This window comes from Carya illinoinensis, chromosome 10, assembly GCF_018687715.1.
Source record: "Carya illinoinensis cultivar Pawnee chromosome 10, C.illinoinensisPawnee_v1, whole genome shotgun sequence".
Classification (NCBI taxonomy): domain Eukaryota; kingdom Viridiplantae; phylum Streptophyta; class Magnoliopsida; order Fagales; family Juglandaceae; genus Carya; species Carya illinoinensis.
The window spans coordinates 18,155,098-18,179,901 of NC_056761.1; the positions used below are offsets into that span (position 1 = coordinate 18,155,098).

The 24,804-nt window shown below is 33.4% G+C and overlaps 1 protein-coding gene across 1 annotated transcript; it reads right to left on the bottom strand.

Annotated features, from left to right (window-relative positions):
* Nucleotides 1–1,616: 1,616 nt before the first annotated feature.
* LOC122279896 (berberine bridge enzyme-like 21) lies at nt 1,617–3,647 on the bottom strand. Its single transcript, XM_043090791.1, has one exon. It carries the CDS (start codon nt 3,482–3,484, stop codon nt 1,862–1,864), a length of 1,623 nt encoding a protein of 540 aa, XP_042946725.1. The 5' UTR covers nt 3,485–3,647; the 3' UTR covers nt 1,617–1,861.
* Between the last annotated feature and the right edge of the window lie 21,157 nt (nt 3,648–24,804).

A 24,804-nucleotide genomic window follows, 5' to 3' on the forward strand; every position in this document is an offset into this window, starting at 1 on the left:
CATGCCATGCCAAGTTATCACATAATTGTCTATTATACAGAATTTATTCTGTCACCAATTTTTATCTGTTACATAATATATTCTGTCATGTATTACTGTACATTACAAGTATGTCATGTTAAATATGTTGTCTATTATATGTTATGCCATGTTACGAAATGTTTCTATCTCAAGTTGGTCATGTATTTCAAGTTATGTTCAAATCACGTTATGTTACGTCAGGGCTCCAGTCCTTTCGTATTCCAGTCACGTTTCATCTTGAGTACATTCAGTTTGTGTAAAATACATCGGACCACAACAACTGTGGAGTATGTATTTAACTGCATTGTGATGTGTAGAATACATAGGGCCACAACAACTGTGGAGTATGTATTTACACATAGAATACATGGGGCCACAACAACTGTGGAGTATGTATTTTTCATGTTAAGTCAAGTTTGCGTAGAATACATGGGGCCACAACAACTGTGGAGTATGTATTTACACGTAGAATATATGGGGCCACAACAACTGTGGAGTATGTATTTTTCATGTTAATTCAAGTTTCAGAGTAAGTTCATACTAAGTCAAGTTTCAGACCAAGTTCATGTCAAGTCAAGTTCAGTTCATGTTTCAATTTAAGTTATGTCAATTATGCTATGTTGTACGCTAAGTTATGCTTTAATTATTTATGAATTTGATTATGCATTTATGCTTTTACTGTCATCCATGTATCATTAGCATGTGTGAAAGTTTTTTGTTAACTTGCTGAGATTTGTAATCAAATCTCACTGTGGTAGTTCCAACTACCATTCCCCCCAAATGGTAGATCTTGTTACGGGACATGAAGGAGGATCAGGAGCTGACCAACTAGACACAGTCGATTGAACGACGGTGCATCGTTAATGTTAATATAGTAGTTAAATTACTACTTGTACGATGGAGTTGCATCTCCAGTACTTTTGGATCATAACTATTTTGGACTAGCGTTGTGATCTTAGTTGTTCAATAGGTTTTTATGTATGAAGTATGTTTTAAGCATTTGGGATATTTTCAATTTGGTGCATAGTATTGCTAAAGAAAAAAAAAATTTATCCGCTGCGAATATTGCATATTGTTAAATGCATGTTAGGAACATTGCATCTTATATGTCATGAACGGAGGCAGGTAACCTTGTGTTGCATGTCTCGACGCTTCAAATGTCCGTTCGATCCCAGACAGAATTTGGGGGCGTCACACTAGTGAAAATGAAAGAAGACAAATCCATTGTATTCCACGCTGGAGAATTATTATATTATATATATTTAGTGGGAAAAAGAAAGAGAATGACTTGGAACAAAAATATTGAGAAGTCGACAAACAAAGGGCCATATGTATTTGACGATGAGAAATACAGAGACAATTAGACAAGTGGGGATGTGATTTTAATGAGTTGGGACATTGAAAAATGATTTTAATTTTCATTGCTAAATAATATTTTGTGTTTTGAACGCTTTTACAGCCAAGAAAATTCTAAGGTTCGTGCACATTGCACCGGCTTGTAAGTAGCAAAACTCAAGACTGTTAGCAATGCATGAGGGATTGCTCGAAACCATGCCTCAAAATCAGAAAAAAACCATGCCTTAAAATCAGAAAAAGAGAAAAGAAGAGTAAAAACGACATAAATAAAGTAAATAGCAAATTACACCCTTTCTGTTGTATGATTAAGCACTACTCTTGTACACTTTGGTTTTACTATCTATATATTAGTGCTTGCTGAGGAAAGAAAAGTAGCAAATTACATAGGGAAAATACATGTGGTTACTAACTACCCAGAAAGCAATGGAATGGAATTTATCTGCAATATCCTCTGAAGATCTGTGTGAAGATCACATCCTATGCCTTACCTTGGAAGAACTGGAATGCTCTGCTCATTCCAGAAGAAATTCTCCGGATCAACTGCAGTCTTAACTTTCACCAATCTATCAAAGTTTTCGTTGAAGTACTTAACCCCATAGATCTTTCCATCTTTGTAGCTATTCTCATCATTCTTATGGGTTCCAATGTCAACGTCCCTATAGTTGAGAAATGCACTTCTTGGGTTCTTGGACACAAATGGAGTCATGTAACTAAAAAGCTTCCTGATCTGAGTTGTGTAATTCTTGTCTGCTTCAATCCCCTCCTCTTGCCAATTTACAGAGTACTGGATCTTAAACAGGTTTCCAGCACGGTGCGGAAAAGGTGTAGCAGAAGCAGGGATTTCACTCATTTTTCCGCCATATGGATTGAAAACCAATCCTGGTTTTCCAATCTGAATCATCTTCTTCCATAACCATTCCAACCCATCTTTGGAAATCGGGGTCTGCACATAATCCGACTTCCTCTTCATGAAATTAGAAGAGCCAGGATTTCGGTCGAGCAGGACATCTGGGGATGTCCCAATGTCGTAATTTGCCCACCAAAGAACAGATTGAATCCAACTCGTTTCATTGACATTTTCCTTCTTCAAACCCAATTCGGGAAAGTCTTTCGCCAACAATGACACCAGTTGCTCTGCATTTCCAAGAAATAAGGTCACGATTGAGGCTCTAATAGTCATGCTATCCCTCTGCACTCTGGAACGCACGGGTTGTAGAAGCATTCTCATGAAAAGGTTGTCGTCTGTGATGGAAGCAACCTGCTGCCACTTGTAAACAATGTCGGTGGCATTCTGTTCCAAGGTCCTCTCGACCCGGAAAATCGTTACTGTTTCAGGAACAGGAACTAGATTAATCTTGTACGAAAGTATTACTCCAAAGCTTCCTCCTCCTCCTCCTTTGATAGCCCAAAACAGATCTTCCCCCATCGAATCCTTATCAAGAATTCTACCTTTAACGTCTACAATCTTCGCGTCAATGACATGATCCACCGACAGTCCATATTTACGCAACATGTTACCGTACCCTCCACCGCTCACGTGCCCACCAACGCCTACAGTCGGACAAACACCGGCGGGGAAGCCATGCACTTTGCTCTTCTCCCAAATTCTGTAGTAAAGTTCTCCAAGCGTGGCGCCGGCTCCTACCCAAGCAGTCTGTTCCTCGATGTCAATACTGATAGACCGGAAATTGAACAGATCCAGGATGATAAATGGCACATCGGAGATGTAAGATAAGCCGTCGTAGTCATGGCCGCCGCTCCGGATTTTCATCTGAATGCCAATGCTCTTGGAACAAAGCACAGCAGCCTGGACATGGGACTCCTGTGTTGGGGTCACAATGATCACTGGTTTTGGCGTGTTGGAGGTGTTGAATCGGGAGTTTCTGAGGTAGGCTCCCAGCACAGAAGTGTAAGAAGCGTTGCTTTGCGCATACACTATCTTGGAGACTTGGTTTGGCTGGTTTGTTTGCTTTGATAGGCACTGGATAAACGCATCATAAACCGAGTCCGAGGCTGCCTGCAGTGAGGGAGAGACAGAAAGAAGAAAAAGAAGCAGAGGAATTACGAGAGGCACAATAACATAATTCGAAGAACCTGATTTTCTCATCGTTACAACCAAACTGTTCTTGTTTTTGCCTTTGAGCTTGAGATATGAGAACTATACAAGGCATTATTTTATACGCATACAATGGAAACTGCAGGGTTTCTTCCTGCTGAGACTTCCGCATTTTGACCGGACATATCAACGTTGCGTTTCCATTTGGCAAGTCGGCAATTGTCATTCTCTTTACGTTTCCAATTACCGTTGAGGGTTTCGACTTTTCGATTCACAGTATAGGCTCTGGATTTTAACTGTACGTTTACGACCATAATCTACAAAGCCGACATTTGACCAAGTGCTTCGAGAACGTACGACTTTTTGATGGGTGAATGATTGAATGATTTGGCTAACCCGTTACCACATGAGTTTCCACCAACTTTTCCCAACGTTTTATGGCACCCCTTTTTTTAATAAGAGAGAGAGAATTTTACAGAGGTAAAAAGATTATATTAAATAAATTTATAAATTGATATAATTTTATAAAATTTATTAAATATATTTTATAATAAAAATAACTTTACAATCTTATGTATTAAATCAAGTTATATCAATTTATATGTTAATTTTTATATAATTAATTTATGGTTAAAATATTTTTCTAAGTAGAATGTAGTGCCTACTTGCAATTTACAAGAGCTACATATGACATCTTTAATTGTTTGATCAAATTTGTTTAAGATGTAGACATATAATGAAGGGTTTTATTGCAGTTAGGGAATTTGAACATAAATCCCTTGTGTTATTAGCCATTTGAGATCCGCCCATGTATGTGCTTTACTAAATCTTTTAGATCATATATTCCCTTCGTCTTATTTTTTTGTCTATCTCAGTTTATAACGATAATGCGTGTCACCATCAAGCTATTTTTTCTTATTTTTAAAATTTCAAATGAAAATAAAAAATTTAAGAGTTTTTTTATTAAAAAAATAAAAAAATAGAAAATAAAGCAAATTAGTAGTTTGCTGGAGGGGAGAGCTCCCCTTAGCTCCCACCGGCAACCACCATGTGTTTGCAAGCCAAGTTAAGCCATTGCGGGGTGGTCAAATCTAGACCAACCTGTGGTGGTTGGCCGACCACCACAAGATGGCTAGATTTGGCCCCCATGCCACCATGAGATGGCCGAATGTAACCACCCCATGGGGGCCAAATCAAGACTCCCAAGCTCAACCATCACATGAGTCATGACCTAACTTGACCGGCCACCATGTCCTTGCCACTTGTTGGTAGGGGAGGTGTCCCCCTTCCCCAAACAATCAATTATTTATTTATTTTTATTTTTTAATCTTTTTAATAAAAAGATTATCAATTCTTTTATTTACATCTCTAAAATTAAAAAAATATATATATTTTGACACCTGGTAGGCTCACATGGTGAGATGCTTTAGTTGTTAATTGAGATGGATAAAAAATGTGACCAATGGACCTATCCATAAAATTTAATAGCACAAGGGTTAATCTTAAGTGTATGTTTGGGGTTATGGTAGAAAATATTACTTTTCACTTAAAGCTTATAACTTAGAACTTAACGCAATAAACTCTATTATTAAAAAGTTATTTATTGTTTGTGATCCGTATATCTATAGCACTTTTAAACATACTAATTTGTTTGGAAACAAATTTAAAAAGCACTTTGTGATATAAAAATAACATAAAATGGCATATAATTGATAAAAATAAAATATTATAATAAAATAATAACAAAAATAGTCTAATAGATTTTTCAATAATTATAATAAAAAAGAAAATTTATTCAACGATGCATAAGTGATAGGAGAATAATGAAAAATATTGATGGGCAAAGTCTTGAGTAGATTATATAGGAATAATAAAAAATATAGATTGACAAAGTTGTCATTGTGCTAAAATGATGAGGGTCATTTCGTAATGTACATAGCACGGTAAAATAGAGATTATTTTTTTGAAGTGTTTCTAACAAAAAGCATCACTTTGGTATTTTTGTTGAAACGTAATTTTTTGTTTTTTCTTAATTTATAAGTACTTTAATGTAAAATTACCAAACAGATAAATTTTATCATATAAATATTTTATAACATTTTATCGTATTTTTTAGACCTCACACTGTAATTCCAAACAGTTCCTAAAAAAAGGTACATAGCCAAAAGCACAAAAGAATTTATAGCCAAATTTTCCAAGCATTTACTATTGATCGTAGAAAAGTATAGAAAAGTTGCGGTCTGAACCCACCTACATTAATAGAAAAGCAGAAGTTGACAATTCTAAAGTTTTTCTAACGACAAGTACATTGCACTCCATGTGAGAAAGTATATCATAGTGAAAGAAAAGAAAGGGATAGAAAATGACTTGTGATTAATATATTGAGAAGTCAACAAACAAGTTGTACAGACTTTTCTTAATGTTAACTCTCCCAATTAGGACCACAGAAATATTCAAAAACGATTTTAATGAATTGGATCTGTATGATATTTACGAGTAATATTATATATAGTAATGAAGTATATAAATATTGTATAGTCATTTTAAAAAATAATAAAATTTATTATTAAAAATTTAATTTCTTTTTATATAAATTTTGATTTATTCATTTTTTAAAAATGATTACACGGTATTTGCTGACTCACAATTTCAAATATTATTTTTCCATATTTATTTATAACACAAGATTTTCAATTAATTAGTTAGGTCCATCGCATATACTTTTAGCATATATAACGTTAATAAACTATGATTATAAGAAATATTATAAATAGCTCAGTATGATGACCTTTACTTTCATCTTATTATAAAATATTATATCAGTAAAATTATTATATTTTAACCATAATTTTGTAATAGAGTTGTTTTATTTTGAAGTTAATGCGTAGAACACATCATTCACATAATTTAAATAATATTATTTTATTTATAAAATTTATATTTTATTATATGTACTCAATACACCGATTTGAAAATATAATTTTTATTTGTGATTAGGTGAGATGTTGAGAATAAACCAAAGACATAAAAATAAAAAGTGATTGTCAAGGGCTCTTCCTTGCCTTTTTACTTTGAATTTATATTAATAAAAAAACAATGTATATATGTTCTTTGACAAATACATAAATATCTTCTGTAATTTAAAGTTTTAGAACGTCAAAATAACGTACATTATATTTTTAAAAATAGTAAATTTAAGAGAGTTAAGGATTGCTTTGAAAGATCAGAAAGACCCGGTCATTTGTCAATAAGCCCCTTCACTGCGTTGAGATTTTCAAACCTATTAAATGCATTTTTAATAGAATTCCACAATCTTACATTAAAAAAATAAATAAAACAATAAATAAATAAATAGAGTTTCTTAATCGTCACTAAAGGTCCGGCGAATCGGCGATGATTGAGCCTTCCCAATTAAGTTATTAACTCATTTCACGACAAACTTATGCTGGCCTTATTTTAGGGGCATGCGTAAGGGAGAGGATCATGTATAAAAAATATTAAAAATTTAATTAAATGTTTTTTTGTCTCGTATTTATTTAATTTTTTTTTTATAGTGATTATACGATACTTACATATTCATGACTATAACTATCATTTTTTATAAAAAAAAAATATTCAATACTTATTTAACTTCCTAAAATATTTTAAGGAAAATTAATTAACTATAAGTTTAAACTAATGTAACATAATATTTTAAAAAGAATTCTTATATTCTCAACTTGTATAGATCATACTATTCACATCATTTAAATAATAAGATTTGATTTATAAGATTTAAATTTATTTATCCTTTAAATTAAGTCATGACGAGTAAACATTGACGTGTATTATAGAGGTCCTAAGATAGCACTTATTCTTAGCTAAAATTAAGGAGGCGAGAACAAGCTGTAAGAATATTAATTTACTAATAATAATAAAGTTTGGAAGAAGTCGATCTTCTTTTCTCTTTGTAATTGTTGGGCCACTTTGAGTAGAAAATTCACTTAGGAAAGAGTCGTGAGCATGGAGCCTATTATGTTAGAAATGTGTCAACTTTTATGGCGACGTGTTTGGTATATATGCCAATAAGTAACATTGTAAATAGACGTTTTTTTTTTTTCCTCAGATCATGACAATTTTGCAACGTGCGTCTCAAATTACCAACATTGATGCATTCATTACATCATTAACTCTCACTTTCCTATATTTTCTTAGTAACCAAACGGAAAAGTAAAATCAAATTATCAATAGCTTAAAAACAAGAAGATTGAAAACTAACATGCACGTTCCTTCCCATATATCTCATTTTATATCATCTTGTTTATATAACCATGCAAGGATTTAGACTTGAATTAGCTATTATAAAATAATTGGATATGAAAGATCTGAAGATGAGGAGGAATCCACTCGTATGGTGCATGCATGTGGCAAAAATATATGCCGGTCGTTGTAACTCGATCCCCACCACCCTTATCATCACAAATTAATTTGACTGGAAATGGTAGAAAAGAACATCATCCATATATAATATATAACTTTATCATCGTTATTTTAAAAGTCTGATAGCTTGATTGCATATAATCTGATTTTTTAAATAAAAAATTTAAATTCGAACCCCCACCCTCCCTTAAATAAATAAATAAATAAATAAATAAAATTTATCATCCTTATGAATATTCTAAAATAAAATAAACATTAACAAAGAACACTAGGTCTGATTTAACAATTTACTCCCTTTTTTTTTTCAATATGATCTTTTGGGGGTCCAATTCATCGGTCCCAGCATTTTCCTAAACAATTTATTCTTGTTTCTCAATATCTTTTGGGCTTCTTAATTTTTTAGGAGTATTACTTGAAATAATTAACTAGTTTTTTTGATAAATCATTGCCAATTCTAATTGGGTATTTTCTCACTAATATGTTTTTATTTTCCATATTATATTTCTTGTTTGATTTTTTAATAAATAATTTTTTAAAATTACGTTATGAATAATATTATCATTCGAGGCCTTCCACCACTATGGAGTACTGCAATCACTTTGAAACTTGCTTAGTGAAAGAGCCCGCCTTGCTGATGAGGTTATAAACTTTTTCATTTTTGGGTAATTAAGATTTGAGAAATGATAGTTGCAGTTGTGAATATATAAGTGTTGTACAATCACTTTAAAAAAAGTGAATAAATATAGGATTTATATAAAAAAAATTAATTTTTTAATAATAGGCTTCCACTCTTTTTTAAAATGACTGTATAGCGCTTACATATTCTACAATTATATATAGTATTATTCTTAAGGTTAATGGGCCCAAAAGATTAGGATAAAGAGCTTGTGATCCCATTTTTTACAGACCCTACCTTCAGGCAAAAGTCCAATCCTCTTGTATGATATTCAACAATAGACAGAGCATTAGACGATGTATGGGAAGCACACCCAAAAAGAATGATAAGAAAATAAAGAAGGTCCACACGTACAGCAAAATATCAATGATTTTTTTGAGGTGTTACATCAAGAAACCAATCTCTTTCACCCCCAAGAGAGTGCAACGATCACCCACAAATTCAAATAATTAAAAAGAACAAATCAAATTACATGAATATAATATTTGCAAAAGAATGAACTTTCAGTTTCACCATATACCCCCACTGAAATAATATAGAGTATATATAAAGAATGTAGCAATAAACAACTCTCACAAATGAATGTATCTCCCACTTTTTTCATCCATATTCATTCATTCAGACCTAAAAATACAATGAAAAAATGTAAATTCCAAGATAGCATTAGCATCTCTTGTCGACATGGTACTAGGGGTGTTAAAAAAAAACCTAGAAAATCAGTTTGGACCAGACCGGTTTTGGACCAGTCTAGTACGGAACCAGTTTTCGGAAATGAAAAACTAGCCTGAACCGGTCTAGTTTTGATTCCGGATATTTTTGGACTAGACCGGATCGGTTCTATTTAACATATATTTTTAATTTTTTTTTGATATTATATATAATATGTTTTATATTATCTATAATTTATATACATAATATATATAATAATATATAAGATAATGCTATTATAATTTATAAAATAAAAGTTTAATCTTAAAAATGAAAATTTAATTAATCATATGCTTTAAATATATAATATTATAAATATATATATATATATTAATAACATTTTATCATAAGAAGTAATATATAAGAACCAAAAAAGAAAGAAAATCACTCAAATATTATTACTAAATTTTGATGGCCAAATAAACTCTTAATATTTTTTGTGATAAGTTTATAAGACATTAGTAGATTAATAATACTAATATATATTAGTATATAATTTATATTAATACAATTTACATTTTATGACCAAATACTAAATACTAATAGTCTAGTACTATATTATTATTAGTATTATACTTTAAGTCTATGTATAAATTAGAATATAAATCACTACACTAAATAATTACATATAAAACATATGATATAATAATACTAATACTATCAATGCAGTCTATCAATAATATAGTTATAATAAACTAAACTCACTATAACAATGAACAAATACTAATATATAGTTATTACAATCACTATACTTTAAGCATTAGGGTTATCACAAGCACACAATGCCACCTACATAGTGAATTACAAGTTAACGATCACGACCGGTAGTGGGACATGTCCTTTACAGACAGTGTAAGAACTCCCATTGACGGGGATGAGTTCCTCCTTGTAGTTCACTTTCCAACCCAAAACAGTTAGGTCCCAAATCAATGTGGTTCCAACCTGTTATCATTTTCAATATAATTTTTTTATCTATCACAGTTCCCAAATAACATGAATTAATATGAACATCCATAAAAGAACTGTTTTGTACCTCTGATGCAGGCATCTCAATGGTTTCAATTGTTCTAGCCTTAATGACAAGTTCTGAAACCACTCCTTTGCCTGAGAACTCAAAATTATTCTTCCTCTTGAAGCCAAGCCATAGTGATCAGGGGATCGGATTCCTTTTCCAGCTTCTAATGGTAGTGAGACATCAATTAATATTTGAGCATGGAAGGAACCAAAATATTTACTTGAGCAGAGTCATGGCTACATGGGAACCAAATTGAGGCATCAATGTTTTTCTCAAAATGTCTGCTTAGGGCTATGCAACAAACCTGCACAAATAATTTTCTTACAATTTATACACAATTATGATTAAAAACATAATTCTTTCGATACTTTTAGATTTTTTTTTTAAATTTTTTGATACAAGGGGTGGGGATTTTCAAACTCAGGTCTTCCATTTGAGGAAATAGATCATATGCCATCAGGTTATCAGACTTTTGGCAATATTTTTGGATTGTTGATTAGAGATGATGTATCTAAAATTTAAATTAATTATTAATTTCTAATCTCACACAAAACAAACAAGGAAAAAAAAAATCTTTATTAGCAATGGTGAGGAAAGCATGTTGTTACTACTTGCTTGCCCTTGACATGTGTCCTCTTATTGCCTGCCACTTGCCATGACATCGTTGGCTGTTGAAGAATACGTAACCACCCTGGCACTACAAGAAATTAACTGTTTATTTGTAGTCAGTTATTTATTATTAAAATGATTATTTCCTACTCAAATGAGTCCTTTTCGTCCCACATAACTCCTCATAAATGCCTTTTTTTTTTTTTTTAAATTTTTAATTTTTAATTTTTTAAGCGATCCCATATTATTTGACTTAGTCCAATAATATTCACATGACACAATTATATTAGCGGGCTAAGTTATAGCTGCAGCCTGCATGTGGTAGGTTTGTCTAAATTTTTCGTAAACATACCATATATTCTTAATTAAGCCCATAGTTTTAATAGTAAATGTTTAGTGTCATAAGCCTCCATAATTTCTCCTAATTACTTCCGTTTGTATCGATGATTATTAAGTAATTAAAAGGAAAATGGTATTAGCATCCCATTTGACAATCCTTTTTCACAATTACGAACAAAAATGATTAAATATTTTTCATTTATTTTTTCAATCCTTTACACATATTCTTTAAATGAAAATTAATTCTTATTGATATTTGCCAAACATGAATGGAATAAAATTTGAAAAGTGTAAAAGAAAATAATTTTTTGTTGACGATTGTAAAACATTATTGTCAAAGAGGATGCCAAATGGCATGATTGTGATGCCATTAATCTCTTCTTGAGATTTGACGGTGCTTGAAGCGTCAGGACATATAACACAAGGTTATATACTCTCATTCATGATAGTTAAAGATGTAGTGAATTTAGCATGTATCTAATAGTATGCATTAATTGCAAAGGATAAATCTTATTCTTTGAGCAATTCTATGTACCAAAAGTAATTAATACATTCCAAAAACATAACCATACCTCATAATTTCACAAGATAACAGCTATCCAAAAGGTTACAACACTTGTCCGAAAGGTCTGTAACAACATTAGTACTGGAGACAACTCCAATAAATACAGTGTAATGCCCTGTATCTAGAGGTCCAGGGAGTTAGCTTCTATTACCTAAACATCATCTCCCAATAGTACAGAATATATATATATATATATTTATATACTTCAAAAAATACTTTATAGACACAAATTCGTCGATTTCCACTAAAGATACATATATATCCCTCTACAAGGTCATCAATGAAATAATCCAACAAATAATTCAACAACTCCTCAAAGTCTTAATAAAAGTGTTAACATCCCAATAAACCAAATTAACAGAATAAATCAAATCTACTAAATAGTAGTCTCCATTAATCTTAGTACTTATCCCCCTATACACAACAATCTTGTCCCTGCTTCTTATTGTTGATCCTCAGCTAAAACATTCACATCAATTAAGAATATCGTGGAGATAAGGAGTGAGTTATCAACAACTTAATAAGTAGATAATATATACTAGTATGTAAACATGAGCAATTTACAGAGTTGAATGTAAAAAAAATGTTTTAGTTTCATAATGCAGAACCAAAAAATATTATTAAAATATTAGAGTGACAATTCAAAATATTCAAAAGTCCTTTGGCATAGCATAATTGAACATCATCATCGTATTATACCATATAAGAGCATCATATCATAACAGAATCATCAATCATCATATTAGAACAGAGATCATGTTTAACTCCTGTAGTTGGGTTGTACATTCTGCCAAAAGCTAAGTAGAACATAAATCACCATGACACGAAAGCAATTGCACTCAGAATAGAGACTATCTTTATACCTTGTGGTAGGGGTAGAGGCCACTATTTGTATCCCATGGCAGGGCCATAAATCAAATCAAAATAGAAATATTGGTATCAACGATATAACTGAGGCAATAATAGAATAAAAATAGAATTAGAATCATCGGATCAGAACTAGAAAAAAAATCAGAATGTCATGCTAAAGGTTTTCATGTGACAAATCATATCATAATGGAGTAATGAACAGATTTAGATCATTTTCACATATTCAACACAGATTCAAAGCATCTTCACATAATTATACCAAAAATAACTCATATCTCCACCAGTCATGACAAAAAAATATTTTTCTCCTTTATAAAGATTTCATGAGTAATGCATAACAAATAATTGATGTTGTATCAAATTACATTTCATAATAAAACATGCACATTTTTCAAAACAATCAGCATCAATCTATTTCCTTTTATACAAAGTCTAGAATAAGAACCCCGCTTACCTGACTATTGTAGAGAGTTACCTAAGCCTTGGACTTGAGCTCTAGTAATATCACAACCTAACAAGAAACTTATTCACTCAAGTGTTAATAACGCAAACAGGCACATACTAACTTTACTAACGAACTTTAACAAGCACAAAACCTACTTTAGGCTATTTGTGTTGGACTTGTGAATTGGGGCAAGTTGTGTTATACGTGTTGTGATGGTGGGCCATTGGTGTTGGACATGAGTTGTGTGGTTGTTTGGGGTTGAGGACTGGTTGTTTTGGGCAGAATTGATTAATAAGTTGGTTTGTGAATAGTTGGTTATGGGACATGTCGAGAGTGAGTCGGTTGGTTTGAATGTGTAATTGTTTCGCTCAATGTGTAAGGGATGATTAGTCAAGTAAATTGGAGGAGGTTGTGCTAAAGATTGTTGTTGTCAACATGTGATAAATGGTTAAGCAAATACGAGGAATTTGTGTAGTTTCGATTATGAACACTTCATCCCCCAAACAACCATAAAACAACCCTATATAGCTACATAATTTAACCTAAAACCATATAACTAAGTCCAGTAATTATCAGTTCCATCATGTAAGAGCATTCCCATCCAGTTTCCTAAATTCTCAAAATCTCTAAATTTTAGGAAATAAACTTTACTTTTTGAATAAAATACCTTTCTGTTCGGTTCTCTATTTTAAGTTAAAGGTTTAAGATGTAAACAATGGCTCCCTATATTTGGAGAGCTACTGTTCATCCCCTAAATCGATTTTTATATATATTTTATAGGGAGTAGTTAAAGATGTACAAATAAACTAGTAGAAATAATAATAAAGAGAGAATAGAAAAATGTTATTTTAATAAAATAAAGAAATGATAGAGAATGTGATATATGAGATTTTTTTTAGGATGAGTAAAATTTAGGAGAAAATTATAGGATGTGTGATTTTTAGCTAAAATTTAGGGAATCGGGTGTGAATGCTCTAATTAGTGACACCACTATCTTCAAATATCTTCAATGTACAGATTGCGTAAGAATGATATAAATACAAAACTAAAGTTATAATTCCCTTACCTAACTTCGTTACAGTGCTACAACAAATTCAATAATGGCATGAGGCTATCTAAGATTAATTTCAATGCCTTGTGATACAAAGTAGTGGTGTTAAATCAAGATTTACATCAATGTTTAATGCATGACAAGGTAGCCTCTGTAAGGTAAGGCCGTGTGATGGAACTTATTGAGAAAAACAATATGCGACTGTGATAGCTGAGGTGAACCCATGGTGGTAGAATTTCACTATCGGCATGTGGAACCAGCACATCTGAATATGCAATAGAGCCAAGAATAACGACAAAGTGCTGGTTTATCAACCCAAAAAAAAAAAAAATTCAACACTCGGGTGCAAGGGAAATAAATGGAGAGAGAGAGAGAGAGAGAGAGAGAGAGAGAGAGAGTGTGTGTGTGTGTGTGTGAGAAATGCTTACTGGTGTGGCGACATGCGGCATACAGGAGGTGGTAGATCCATAAATCGCAGAGAAGAGCACGAGAGGAAGGGAAGAAAGGATGAAAGTGACCTGTTGAGAGAGTTTTTGAGTAAAAAATTGAAAAGGGCTCGTGTGGATGGAGAGGGAGTGAAAGAGAGCTTACTATTGTTCAATACCACTCCGGTGAGGAGGCTCAATGGTGATGAGAATCTAAGAAGGGCTAGCGAATCACAAGACCAAACTGCAATGAAGAAAATCGCAAGAGAGGGAGGGCATGAATTGCAAGAATGGATTTGAGAGAGAGTTAAGCATGATGAGATGGAGAGGGAGTTGGGGTGTGGTGGTCACAGAGAGAAGGAGAGCGTGCAAAGAGTGGCGACGTGAGGGAAGGGGTGGGTCTAAGTTGTGGATGCGTGAAACAGGGGGAAAGGGGTTATTAGGGGTTGTGGGATGAAAGAATAGGGGATAAAACCTAAGCGTTGGGTGAAACGGTGCGTTTTGCACTTGGCTGGGCTGGGTTTGGCACTTGGGCTTTAGCCCTAGGGCTGAGGTGTTACGTACAGTTTGGAAATAAAATCTATTGTAATAAATTGTTGACTTGCTCACGCAACTTGGCTATGATTCCCAACATCGCATAAAAATAAAAAGGATAATCATGGTTACCAATTCCTTGTCGTCTCGTCATGGACTACTCAACCTCGTCCAGTCTGTCAGACGTTAGTCATCGAGATCCTAGTACATCATCTACCATTTTAGAAGGAATGACATTTGAGACTATAAAGAGTTTACAAATCTCAGCAAGTAAGCTACAAAACTATTAACAGTATACAAATGCATGCATGATAGTAAAATGGCGTGGATGCATCATGACATGAACATGAATATGCATGACGTGACTTAGTAAATAGCATGACATGTGATTGACAAGAAAATACCATGACTAAACATGGACAAGAGATGACTTGACATGAATTTGAAAAATTGTTAACATACATATGATTGAATGGAAAACCCTAACAATTAGAATGATTCCACCACTTGTTTTATCAAGAATATTTTAACAATTAGACTGATTTTGTCCAACATATTTTGTTAGAGATAATCAAATAATTAGAATGATTCCGCCATGAGTACTTTGTAATAGTTTTAATGGAAATACTTTGACAATAAGAGTGATTACACCATGACTATTTTAAAAATGAAGTACTTTAGCAATAAAAATGATTATGCTAGGAGTATTTCAAACACAACATGCTCTTTCTTCCTCGCAAGTTGCCGATATTCACACAAAACTTCTTACTCATTTTGTCCTTGCTTAATTACGTCCCAAACTCAATCTCATCCCTCAGCTTAGTTCGCAGGAGGTATTGAAAATATTAGTCAACCTCAAGCCAACAATCAAAAGTTCCCAAACCGAGTGGCAACTATGGAAGAGAAACCTTGACGACTACAACCTAGCCAACGACACATAGGCTTCCTAATGCAGCAACCTTAAATCACGTCATTTTGGCTCTTTACCATTGCATTGCTCTCCAATTTTACTCTTACCATTTGTACTCTATTTTACTTCCTTCTTGTTAGATTATGATAAGCTGGAATATTCCAAGAATAGACAAACTAGAGACAATTTCAATAAGAGAAAGTGTTATATAACATTATTAATTTTCTTGATCCTTAACTCTTTCGTTATGATCTGCAAGAAATTGCAACAATTCAAGCTTTTCCTTTTTATTATCAGATATCTCGTTTTTTAAATGATCAAGAAAAGCCAACTCTTAATGTAAAAGAAAACAAACACAATCTACTACGACATTTAAGCAATCGAGTTTGACATATATACACACACACACACACACACTTCGAGCATGTTCTGACTGCAATAAATTGACAAAGCAACTTCATATATTTGTTGAACTTGATTAATTAAATCTTGACATTTCTCCCAAGCTTGATTGCGAGGGCTACTAGGGCCTCCAACATGAACAACTAATCTATCTAATTTCTTTTGACACTTCATGAGCACATCTTTCAAGAACAAATACCATGCACCCATTGTTTTCCAATATCAGGTTTGAAAATATAACAACGCAAGCAAAAAAATCAAATAATTTGCTATGCTATACTCCAACTAATTTCTATACTCATTAAACTAAACACTATTGAATTTATGCTAAAAATTTCCAATTTTTCTTTGTGGAAAACTGTGGTTGCATGGCTGATCATAAAGATCACCTTTTGTAGATATGCTCTTCTAACTTTATTTCGTTTGTTTGGATTGTAATCCAAAATTTAATCCTTAGCTTGATCGATGATTTGTATCTGAACGAAGATTTTCTAAGCTTCAACATGATTTTGTTTTGAACAATTTCTCTTGAGAAAAATATCCATTTTTTATTCCGAAATAAACTTTTCAATTTCAGAACATAATTTACTTTTTAATTTATACAGAATTACTAACAAAGTTCGTATACAAAATAATAAAAATTGCAAAAATGCAGTAAACGTTAAAAAGAAATACCAAGTTTAGTTTATGTATGTTGTCCCCTTAATTTATGCATGTATTTTGTTGCGCCTAAACTTTGATTCAAACTAGTAAATAAAAAATTTAGAACAGTTTTACTTACAAATATATAGGTATTGTAGTAGCTAACAGGATCGAATCCATAGGGATTGATTTATATAATAAGGAAAATAAATTTAAACAAAGAAAGCAAATTACTAAAAGGAACATGTAATCAAATAGAAGATAAAATTATTAAGATGAAGATTTTTAACGTAACATAATTAAACTAAAATGATAAAATAAATCGATATGGAGAACGACTAAGATTTCAAAAATTCGTCTAATAGTTTAAAATATTGTTTCCAATCGATTTACTTTAATTAAACTAGAATAATGATTCCGTTTAATTAGAAGATTTAACATTTAAGATTAAAAAAAATAGTCACTAATGATTAAGCATGAACAACTGATGATTATAACATTCACAAACTCATTTGAATATCATAGAGATTTTTTCAAGCATTCAATGTATTTATAAATCACAATAAATCAAGATAAATATATAGATAATCAAAATATCTAATAATAAAACCATTCAATCAATCAAACTCATAATATAAGTTTTAATGATGATCCGAAACAATATCTAAATTATTAGACTTAACCTTTAATCTTAGTACGAAAGTTTAGCCAATCATATTCATCAGCTATTGAAATCAAATAAGCATTCTCTATAATAAAACTAAAATAAAACACAAAATCTAATACTGAAAACAACTATAAGAGAGCAAAAGTAGAGAAGATGGAGCAAAAAAAAACTCCTCAGCTGTCCACCGTTCCGTGAGTTTGTCCGAAAACTCTCCTCCAGTCCTCTCTCTCCACAAACCCAGAAAATCCCCTCTGGTTCAAAGCTCTCCACAAAAACTCCTACAGCGTCCAGCAAACCAGCCCAGTAGCCAAGAAAAAACTCCCTCTCGCGTCAAACGAAACAGCCTATTCCTTTCCATCCTCGAACCAGAACAAGAAAGAAAGCCGCTGCATTTTTGTCTGAAAGTCAAATGGATCCTATGGTGCAAACCCCCACTCACTCTCTGTTTCGTGTGCTCTCTAGGAAGTCGCCCTCTCCCAATGAAAAAAAAAAGTAAAAACAGCCTCCATTCTCTTGCTTGTAAGCGCGCCTTCCCGTGAAGTGCAGCGTTCCAAAACTCTCCTGTGTGACGCCCAGTCCAGCGTCAAACGAACCAGCGCACGTCTCTCTCTCACCTGGCCAGGAAAAAGCAGAGCTCCCGTGTCACTCCAGAAGAAAGAACAGAGCGTCCCCCCAAGCGTTTCTTCCCCTGTTCTCGTGTAAGAACCCTTCCGTCCAATCTCTTCTCTGCCCCCAACGTCAAAACGAGGAAAAAAAAAAAAACAATATACTCTCTCGGCGTCTCTCCTTTTTCGCCCTCCCCTGACCCAGCTTCAGCCTTCGTGCCTCTCTCCGTCTAGTCCGTCCGGTCCGTCTGGTTCATCCAGCGTCCTTTGTAGGTGTCCTCCAGTCCTTTCCAATCTTTCCTTTTTCTATTTTACTTTCAAGCACCCACCTACTCTGCATGCTATGTCTCACCATTTTTGGGCCATAAGCCGAAGTCGTGCGTTCCGTTTTGAGAGAAAGCCCCTCCTTTTTCAAACGAAGTCTTTTTTTTTTTTTTTTTTTCCTGTTCGGCGTCCATAACCTGTCTTCGTAAATCACTCTCCTCGCCAGCTGGCCCCTGCTGTGTCATGTCTAAAATGAGAAACTGTCGTGCTCCGCTTTTCTATTTCACTACATGTTAAACATAAAAAGGGCATAAGTTGAAAGGAAAACACTATCTTAAACAAAAAAATTTCATTTCTACCCCTGTTATATGTAGATTTTCGCAACAATGCAAGAGACACCTCTTATTTAAAAACATTCCAAAAACAAGAAAAGAAATAACACAAAAAACTTAGAAATTCAAATAAATAAATAAATAAATAAATAAAGATTAAAATAATACAGTTGTATTGTGTATGTGAGGAAATATTTTCTAATTAAATCATAGGTTATAAAAATTAAGCATAAATATAATATTAATCAATTAAAAATCACAACTTGTATTTATATTTATTAACTATTTTTTTATCTAAAATTAATAATAATATCATAAAATAATTATAATATATTAATTCTAAATATATAAAATATATAATATTTCAGCTCAATCATTTTTCTTTTTCCACCGTGAAGGTTATTTGAGTTGCTGTAGTTGTTTTTTTCTTTCTTTGAATTGCTATTATAAGAGATGTAATATGAGCTTTGATGCATCTTCTCACTCTAAATATATTTATTGATTGTTTCATTGGGCCGACCTAACTAAAGGACAAAGCCGACCTTTTTCTCCTTTTCAAAAATCAGTCTAAGAAGTAGGACTCTTGACAAGGTGCAAGACCAAAAAATGGGCAAAATATCCGTATAAATGTGTAAAATTCTAGAATCTCAGTGGGTGCAATGGGTGCAATTGCACCCAAGAAATGCTTCACCCTTAAAATAATTTTATAAAAATAAATTAATAAACTAACGTGTATTAACGTGATATATTAGATTGTAATTTTTTTTATTATAAAATAGATTCAATGTACCAATTGAAAGGGATAAATCCAATACATCATAGCTACACCTGTTTCCATTATTCTCGATCTCAATTTGTATAAATTTATTTTTATGTTTACGTTAATTTCTTGTAATAGATGTACATTTCTTATTTGTTTCATCACAACTGTACATTGTAATTGACCTCCATTTGTAAAACTCTATATATGGCAATACACAAGCCTTGCATCCTTGGAAGGCATTTCTACATTTACAAGATGAATCGTGCCCTTTAGATACCTGAAGATTCATTCAACACCTCTTGCATCTAGGCAGCATTTTTCTACTCATGAAGAAATTCTCCTTGATGATCCAACACCTTATTGACAGATGGTGGGCACTCTTCATTATCTCACATTAACAAGGACTGAAGTGGCCTTTGCTATTAATTTTGTTTGTCAGTTTATGCAGGCAGCTCATTCTCCACATCTAAAGCTGTTAAATGGATCTTTAGGCATCTAAAGGGCACTATTCATCTTGGTCTTCATTTCATCAAATATCCTCTATCTATACTCCAACGGCTGTGATGTAGATTGGGCCGGGTTGAGGGATGACCGACGATCCACATCTGGTTTTGTAGTTTACATGGCACCCAACTTACTATCATGGGGAGCTAAGAAACAAAACGCAATTGCTCGATCTATTGCCAAAGCAAAGTACTAAGCTTTAGCCTCAACAACTGCAGAACTACTTCGGTTTATGAATTTAGGTTGCATGCTCTCATTGCCTACACTTCACTCGAACAATATTAGTGCTTGGAGCATGGCTTGTAACCCTGGGTTTCACCAATGAACCAAGCACATCAAGATCGACATTCACTTTGTTTGTGAGAAGGTAGCCATTGGTCTCATTCTATCTTAAGTAAATAAGAAGCATGAGTACCTTATTTTTATGATGCCAAAAAATTAAAGAATTGTCATATAGACACCTTTTAAAACCCAACTGCATAAGATTAGTGCTAAATTTGAGATACCATGCACGAGGGTCTTGTTTAAGCCCATACAAAGCCTTGTGTAGTCTACAAACATTATTCGGATGGTGAGGGTCTTCAAACCCTGGTGGATGAGATGAGTCAAGTTTACTCTTTCTTGCAATACCCTAAGTAAAAAGGCATTATTGACATCAAGTTGTTTGAGAGTCCACCCTTGAGATGGAGCCAAATTGAGAATCAGCCTAATTGTGGCAGATTTCACAACAAAACTTAATATTTCATCATAATCAAGACCTTGAAGCTATGTAAAACCTCGAGCTACAAGTCTTGCTTTGTAGCGTTCTACTGAACCATCAACCTTGGTTTTAACCTTGAAGACCCATTTGCTGGTGCTTAAATTCATATTTGGAGATGAGGAACAAGAGTCCAAGTTTTATTTGCATGGAGTGCATGAATCTCTAATTGCATGGTCCGTTGCCAATTTGGATTCTTTTGGGCTTGTCGAAAAATTTTGGATTCCAAAGGAGTAGTGGTTACATTAGTAGCAAAACATACTGAAACTGGGTGTCATGTAGAAAGAAAAGTCTTAGGCCTTCTTGTACCATCTTGTGTATGGGTGATCATTGGGTGGGTTCTTGCAAGCACTACAACAAAAAACATATTTTGGAACGAAAATTTTCGTCCCAAAATATATCGATTTCGTTCCGAAAGATTTTTTGGGACGAAAAAATTTCGTCCCAAGGTCGTCCCAACATCACTGTCCCAGAAGATATATTGGGACGAAAATCACAATTTCGTCCCAAAATATATCTTTTGGAACGATTTTGAAAGTGACCGTTCGATACCGTTCGAACGATGGATTTTTTTGTCACGGTTAAAATTCGTCCCAGAATTGCGTTCGAATGCTTCTCATATACCGTTCGAACGTTTATGTTTCTTTTGAACGGTTATCAAGATACGTTCAAACGATCAGTAGAAATACGTTCGAACGTTAAATGAGATGATCGAACGGTATAAGAGATCGAACGGTGATGATCAACGTTCGAACGATATGGTAATGTCATGCGTTTGAACGGTTTTTTGAGCATCTGGTATCGTTCGAACAGTTTGCGAGTTGACGTTTGAACGTTACATTATCGTTTGAACGGCATGCCCATTAATGTTCGAACGTGACTCGGTCGTTCGAACGGATATTATTTTTATTAAAACCAATAATTATAAAAAAACTAAATAGACATCCATATTATTTGAAAAATATAAATTAAGAACTGTTTAATTACTCACAAAAGTTTTATAATAAGTGCGAAGAAATAAATAACCATAAAACTAGCATTGTTCATACATAATTAGATAATGTCATAAGCTAGACGTAAAAAACCATCAGTTGGTTGGAGGCCTGTACTGTTGCATAAGCTGTTGCATTTGGAGTTGCATATCTCTCCTGAACTCTGCTTGTTCTTCTTCATGTTGTTTGAGGCGCATCTCCATGTCTCCTTGTCTCGCCAATTGAGCCTCTAACTCTTGTTGTTTTGCAATCAATTCTTCAATTCTACGATTCGCATTCTCTTGAGCTATAGAGGCAGACCCGGAAGAAGAGGAAGAGGGAGAAGGTTTTACACAGCGACCCAAACCCCTCAAATATCCTGAACGTTCACCTAGAACTTGTGTAAAAATCTCAAGATCTGTATTTGAGGAATTTTGATCTGACGCAGATTTAGCACGCAGGGCAACCATTTTATCCTACACATAAGATAAAGAGTTAATATCATCATAAATATTCAAATATATTTATTTAAAACAAATTATAATACTTACATAATTTTCACGGGCATCAGGATGACTCCACTCTCCATTACGATTAGTATGTGATGCAGCATATAATTTTGTCAGATCATAATTGGCATCTGAATCTTGCTATAATAAAGATTTGTTAAGATATAAAGTCATTATGATTGATATATTCAGTTAACTATATACAAATGAAAGAATAGCAATACCAATTTTTTAGAGAGGCGGTGGAAAGATCTTGAGCCTGCATGATGAGTAATCTTCAATTTTGATCTATTTTTTTTGTTTATAGAACTTCGCTCCTACATAAGAATTGAAAATATTAGAAAGCGAAATTAAAAATAGGACTAAAATAATTAAATTAATTATACCTTATATGATGAATCCTCAAACATGTCACAAAGTTTTTCCCAATCAGAAGGTTGCACATCTTGAAAAGGATGTTGGCGTGCTTCTTCACTATTCTCAAACTTATTATAATGCTCATGACACCTCGCCTTATACTTGCGGAATGCATTACTCATAAGCTCTTCCACAGTTTTACGCTCCTCTCTCCGACCAAAATTTAATTCGAAATCATCCTTACAGAAAAAAGTTTGGACAAAAATATTATCATTTATAATATTCTAACTTTAAAGTAAAATAAAATTATAAGTCCAATTAAATTTCATTTATTAAACATTACCAAACAACGCTTCTTGATAAGGTCCTTAACATCTTGGGGGACTTTCTTCCATGAACTTGTTGCCAAAGGTGCATAAGTTCGTGTAAGAGCACCCACATGCGATGCAAGCCAAGCTGCTGGTTGTCCTTCGCCTCTGGTATGTTCATCAAGAATGTTAACTTTGATCTTACCCACCTTACGATATTTTTCCAACGTCACGCCTCTCGTAGTGCCTCGACCTTGACGAGATTGTACTGTGAAGTCATCATGATATATAATATTATAATCAATTTTCTATTATAATCTTAATTAATAACTTTTATGACTATTAGAATTTTACCTTGTTCTGTAGAGTCAATCTCTAATGGTGAGTCTGAAGGAGAGCTAGGAACAGGTGGAGATGGGTTGCGCACTTCCTTTCTCTTCGGAGGCATAATTTCAAAAAACTGATACAATATTCATTAAGTAAAATAGTGCTCATCATCACGTAATGTGAAAATATAATTCGTCAATCACTATCTGTATCAGTATCATTTGACAATTCAGTCTCATCTTCTGTAGATAGTTCAGATGAATCAACACTTTGCTCAAGTGTCGCATCAACAATTTCAGCCTCAATATCTTCTCTATTCAATGGAATCATCTCATACTGGCTCAAATCCACAAACAAATTAAAGACGGGCTGACTCTCTTGGTATGCTTCTTGAGTAGAGGCATCATCTTCTTCTTCATCTCGCCCTTCTGCCTGAGGGATAACATCATATATATTTCTTGGAGCATATTTTTGTACTACTCGCCATTGAGTTCCCAACTTCGGGTCATCTAAGTAGAATACTTGAGATGCTTGAGAAGCTAAAATAAATGGATCATCCTCGTACCATTTTCTTGATGTATTAATACTCAAGAAATATTCATCATCACGGACTCCAGTTCGAGGATTGCTTAAATCCCACCAATCATACTTAAACAGATACACTGCAAGCTCCCCCAAATATTTCATTCCAATTATATCAACAATCACTCCATAGAAATCAATATTTTTTCCATCATGACTTCCCTCAACTAGGACACCACTATTTTGTGTTTTCCTATAATGATCTCGATCTATTGTGTGATACCTACTACCACGAGAAATACATGCAGAATATCTTGTAGCCCGTCTCGATGGGCCACGCGCTAATGCATACAATTCATCTGATATATCGTTTGGATTATTGGCATGCATTTGTACAACCTACATATTAAGTAAAACGTCTATTATATCAATAAAAAAAACAATCAATATTTTCTATTTGTATTGAATGAAGTGTCGCATATGTAATGTCATTACCCGTTGTTCAAACCATCTCGGAAACTCCTCTTCATGTTTCCGGTCTATATCATTTACTCCTAGTTCCTTGAGCATGTTAATATGATCACTGAAATTGATGATTACCACATGTATTTTATATTATTAGAATTTTGCGAAAGTAAATGAGCGAATACTAAATTAAGAAAAGATTAATACTTACTTCAAGTAAATCTCTATGTCAGGGCAATTGTTCAGCACGTACCACTGAGCTTTCTCAAACTCTCTTCCACATAAGTCATAACCACGCACTGCACCAAGTGGACGTACTTGTTGGGAAAACACGGAAAACACATTTCGTTGTCTTGCTCTGTCAACGTCAAAGTTTCTTTCTGGCCGATCAAACCTAGTGTCAACTTCGT

Bases quoted from the DNA above. Each gene is read 5' to 3' on its own strand.
- LOC122279896 (XM_043090791.1), bottom strand. From the start codon at position 3,484: ATGAGAAAATCAGGTTCTTCGAATTATGTTATTGTGCCTCTCGTAATT.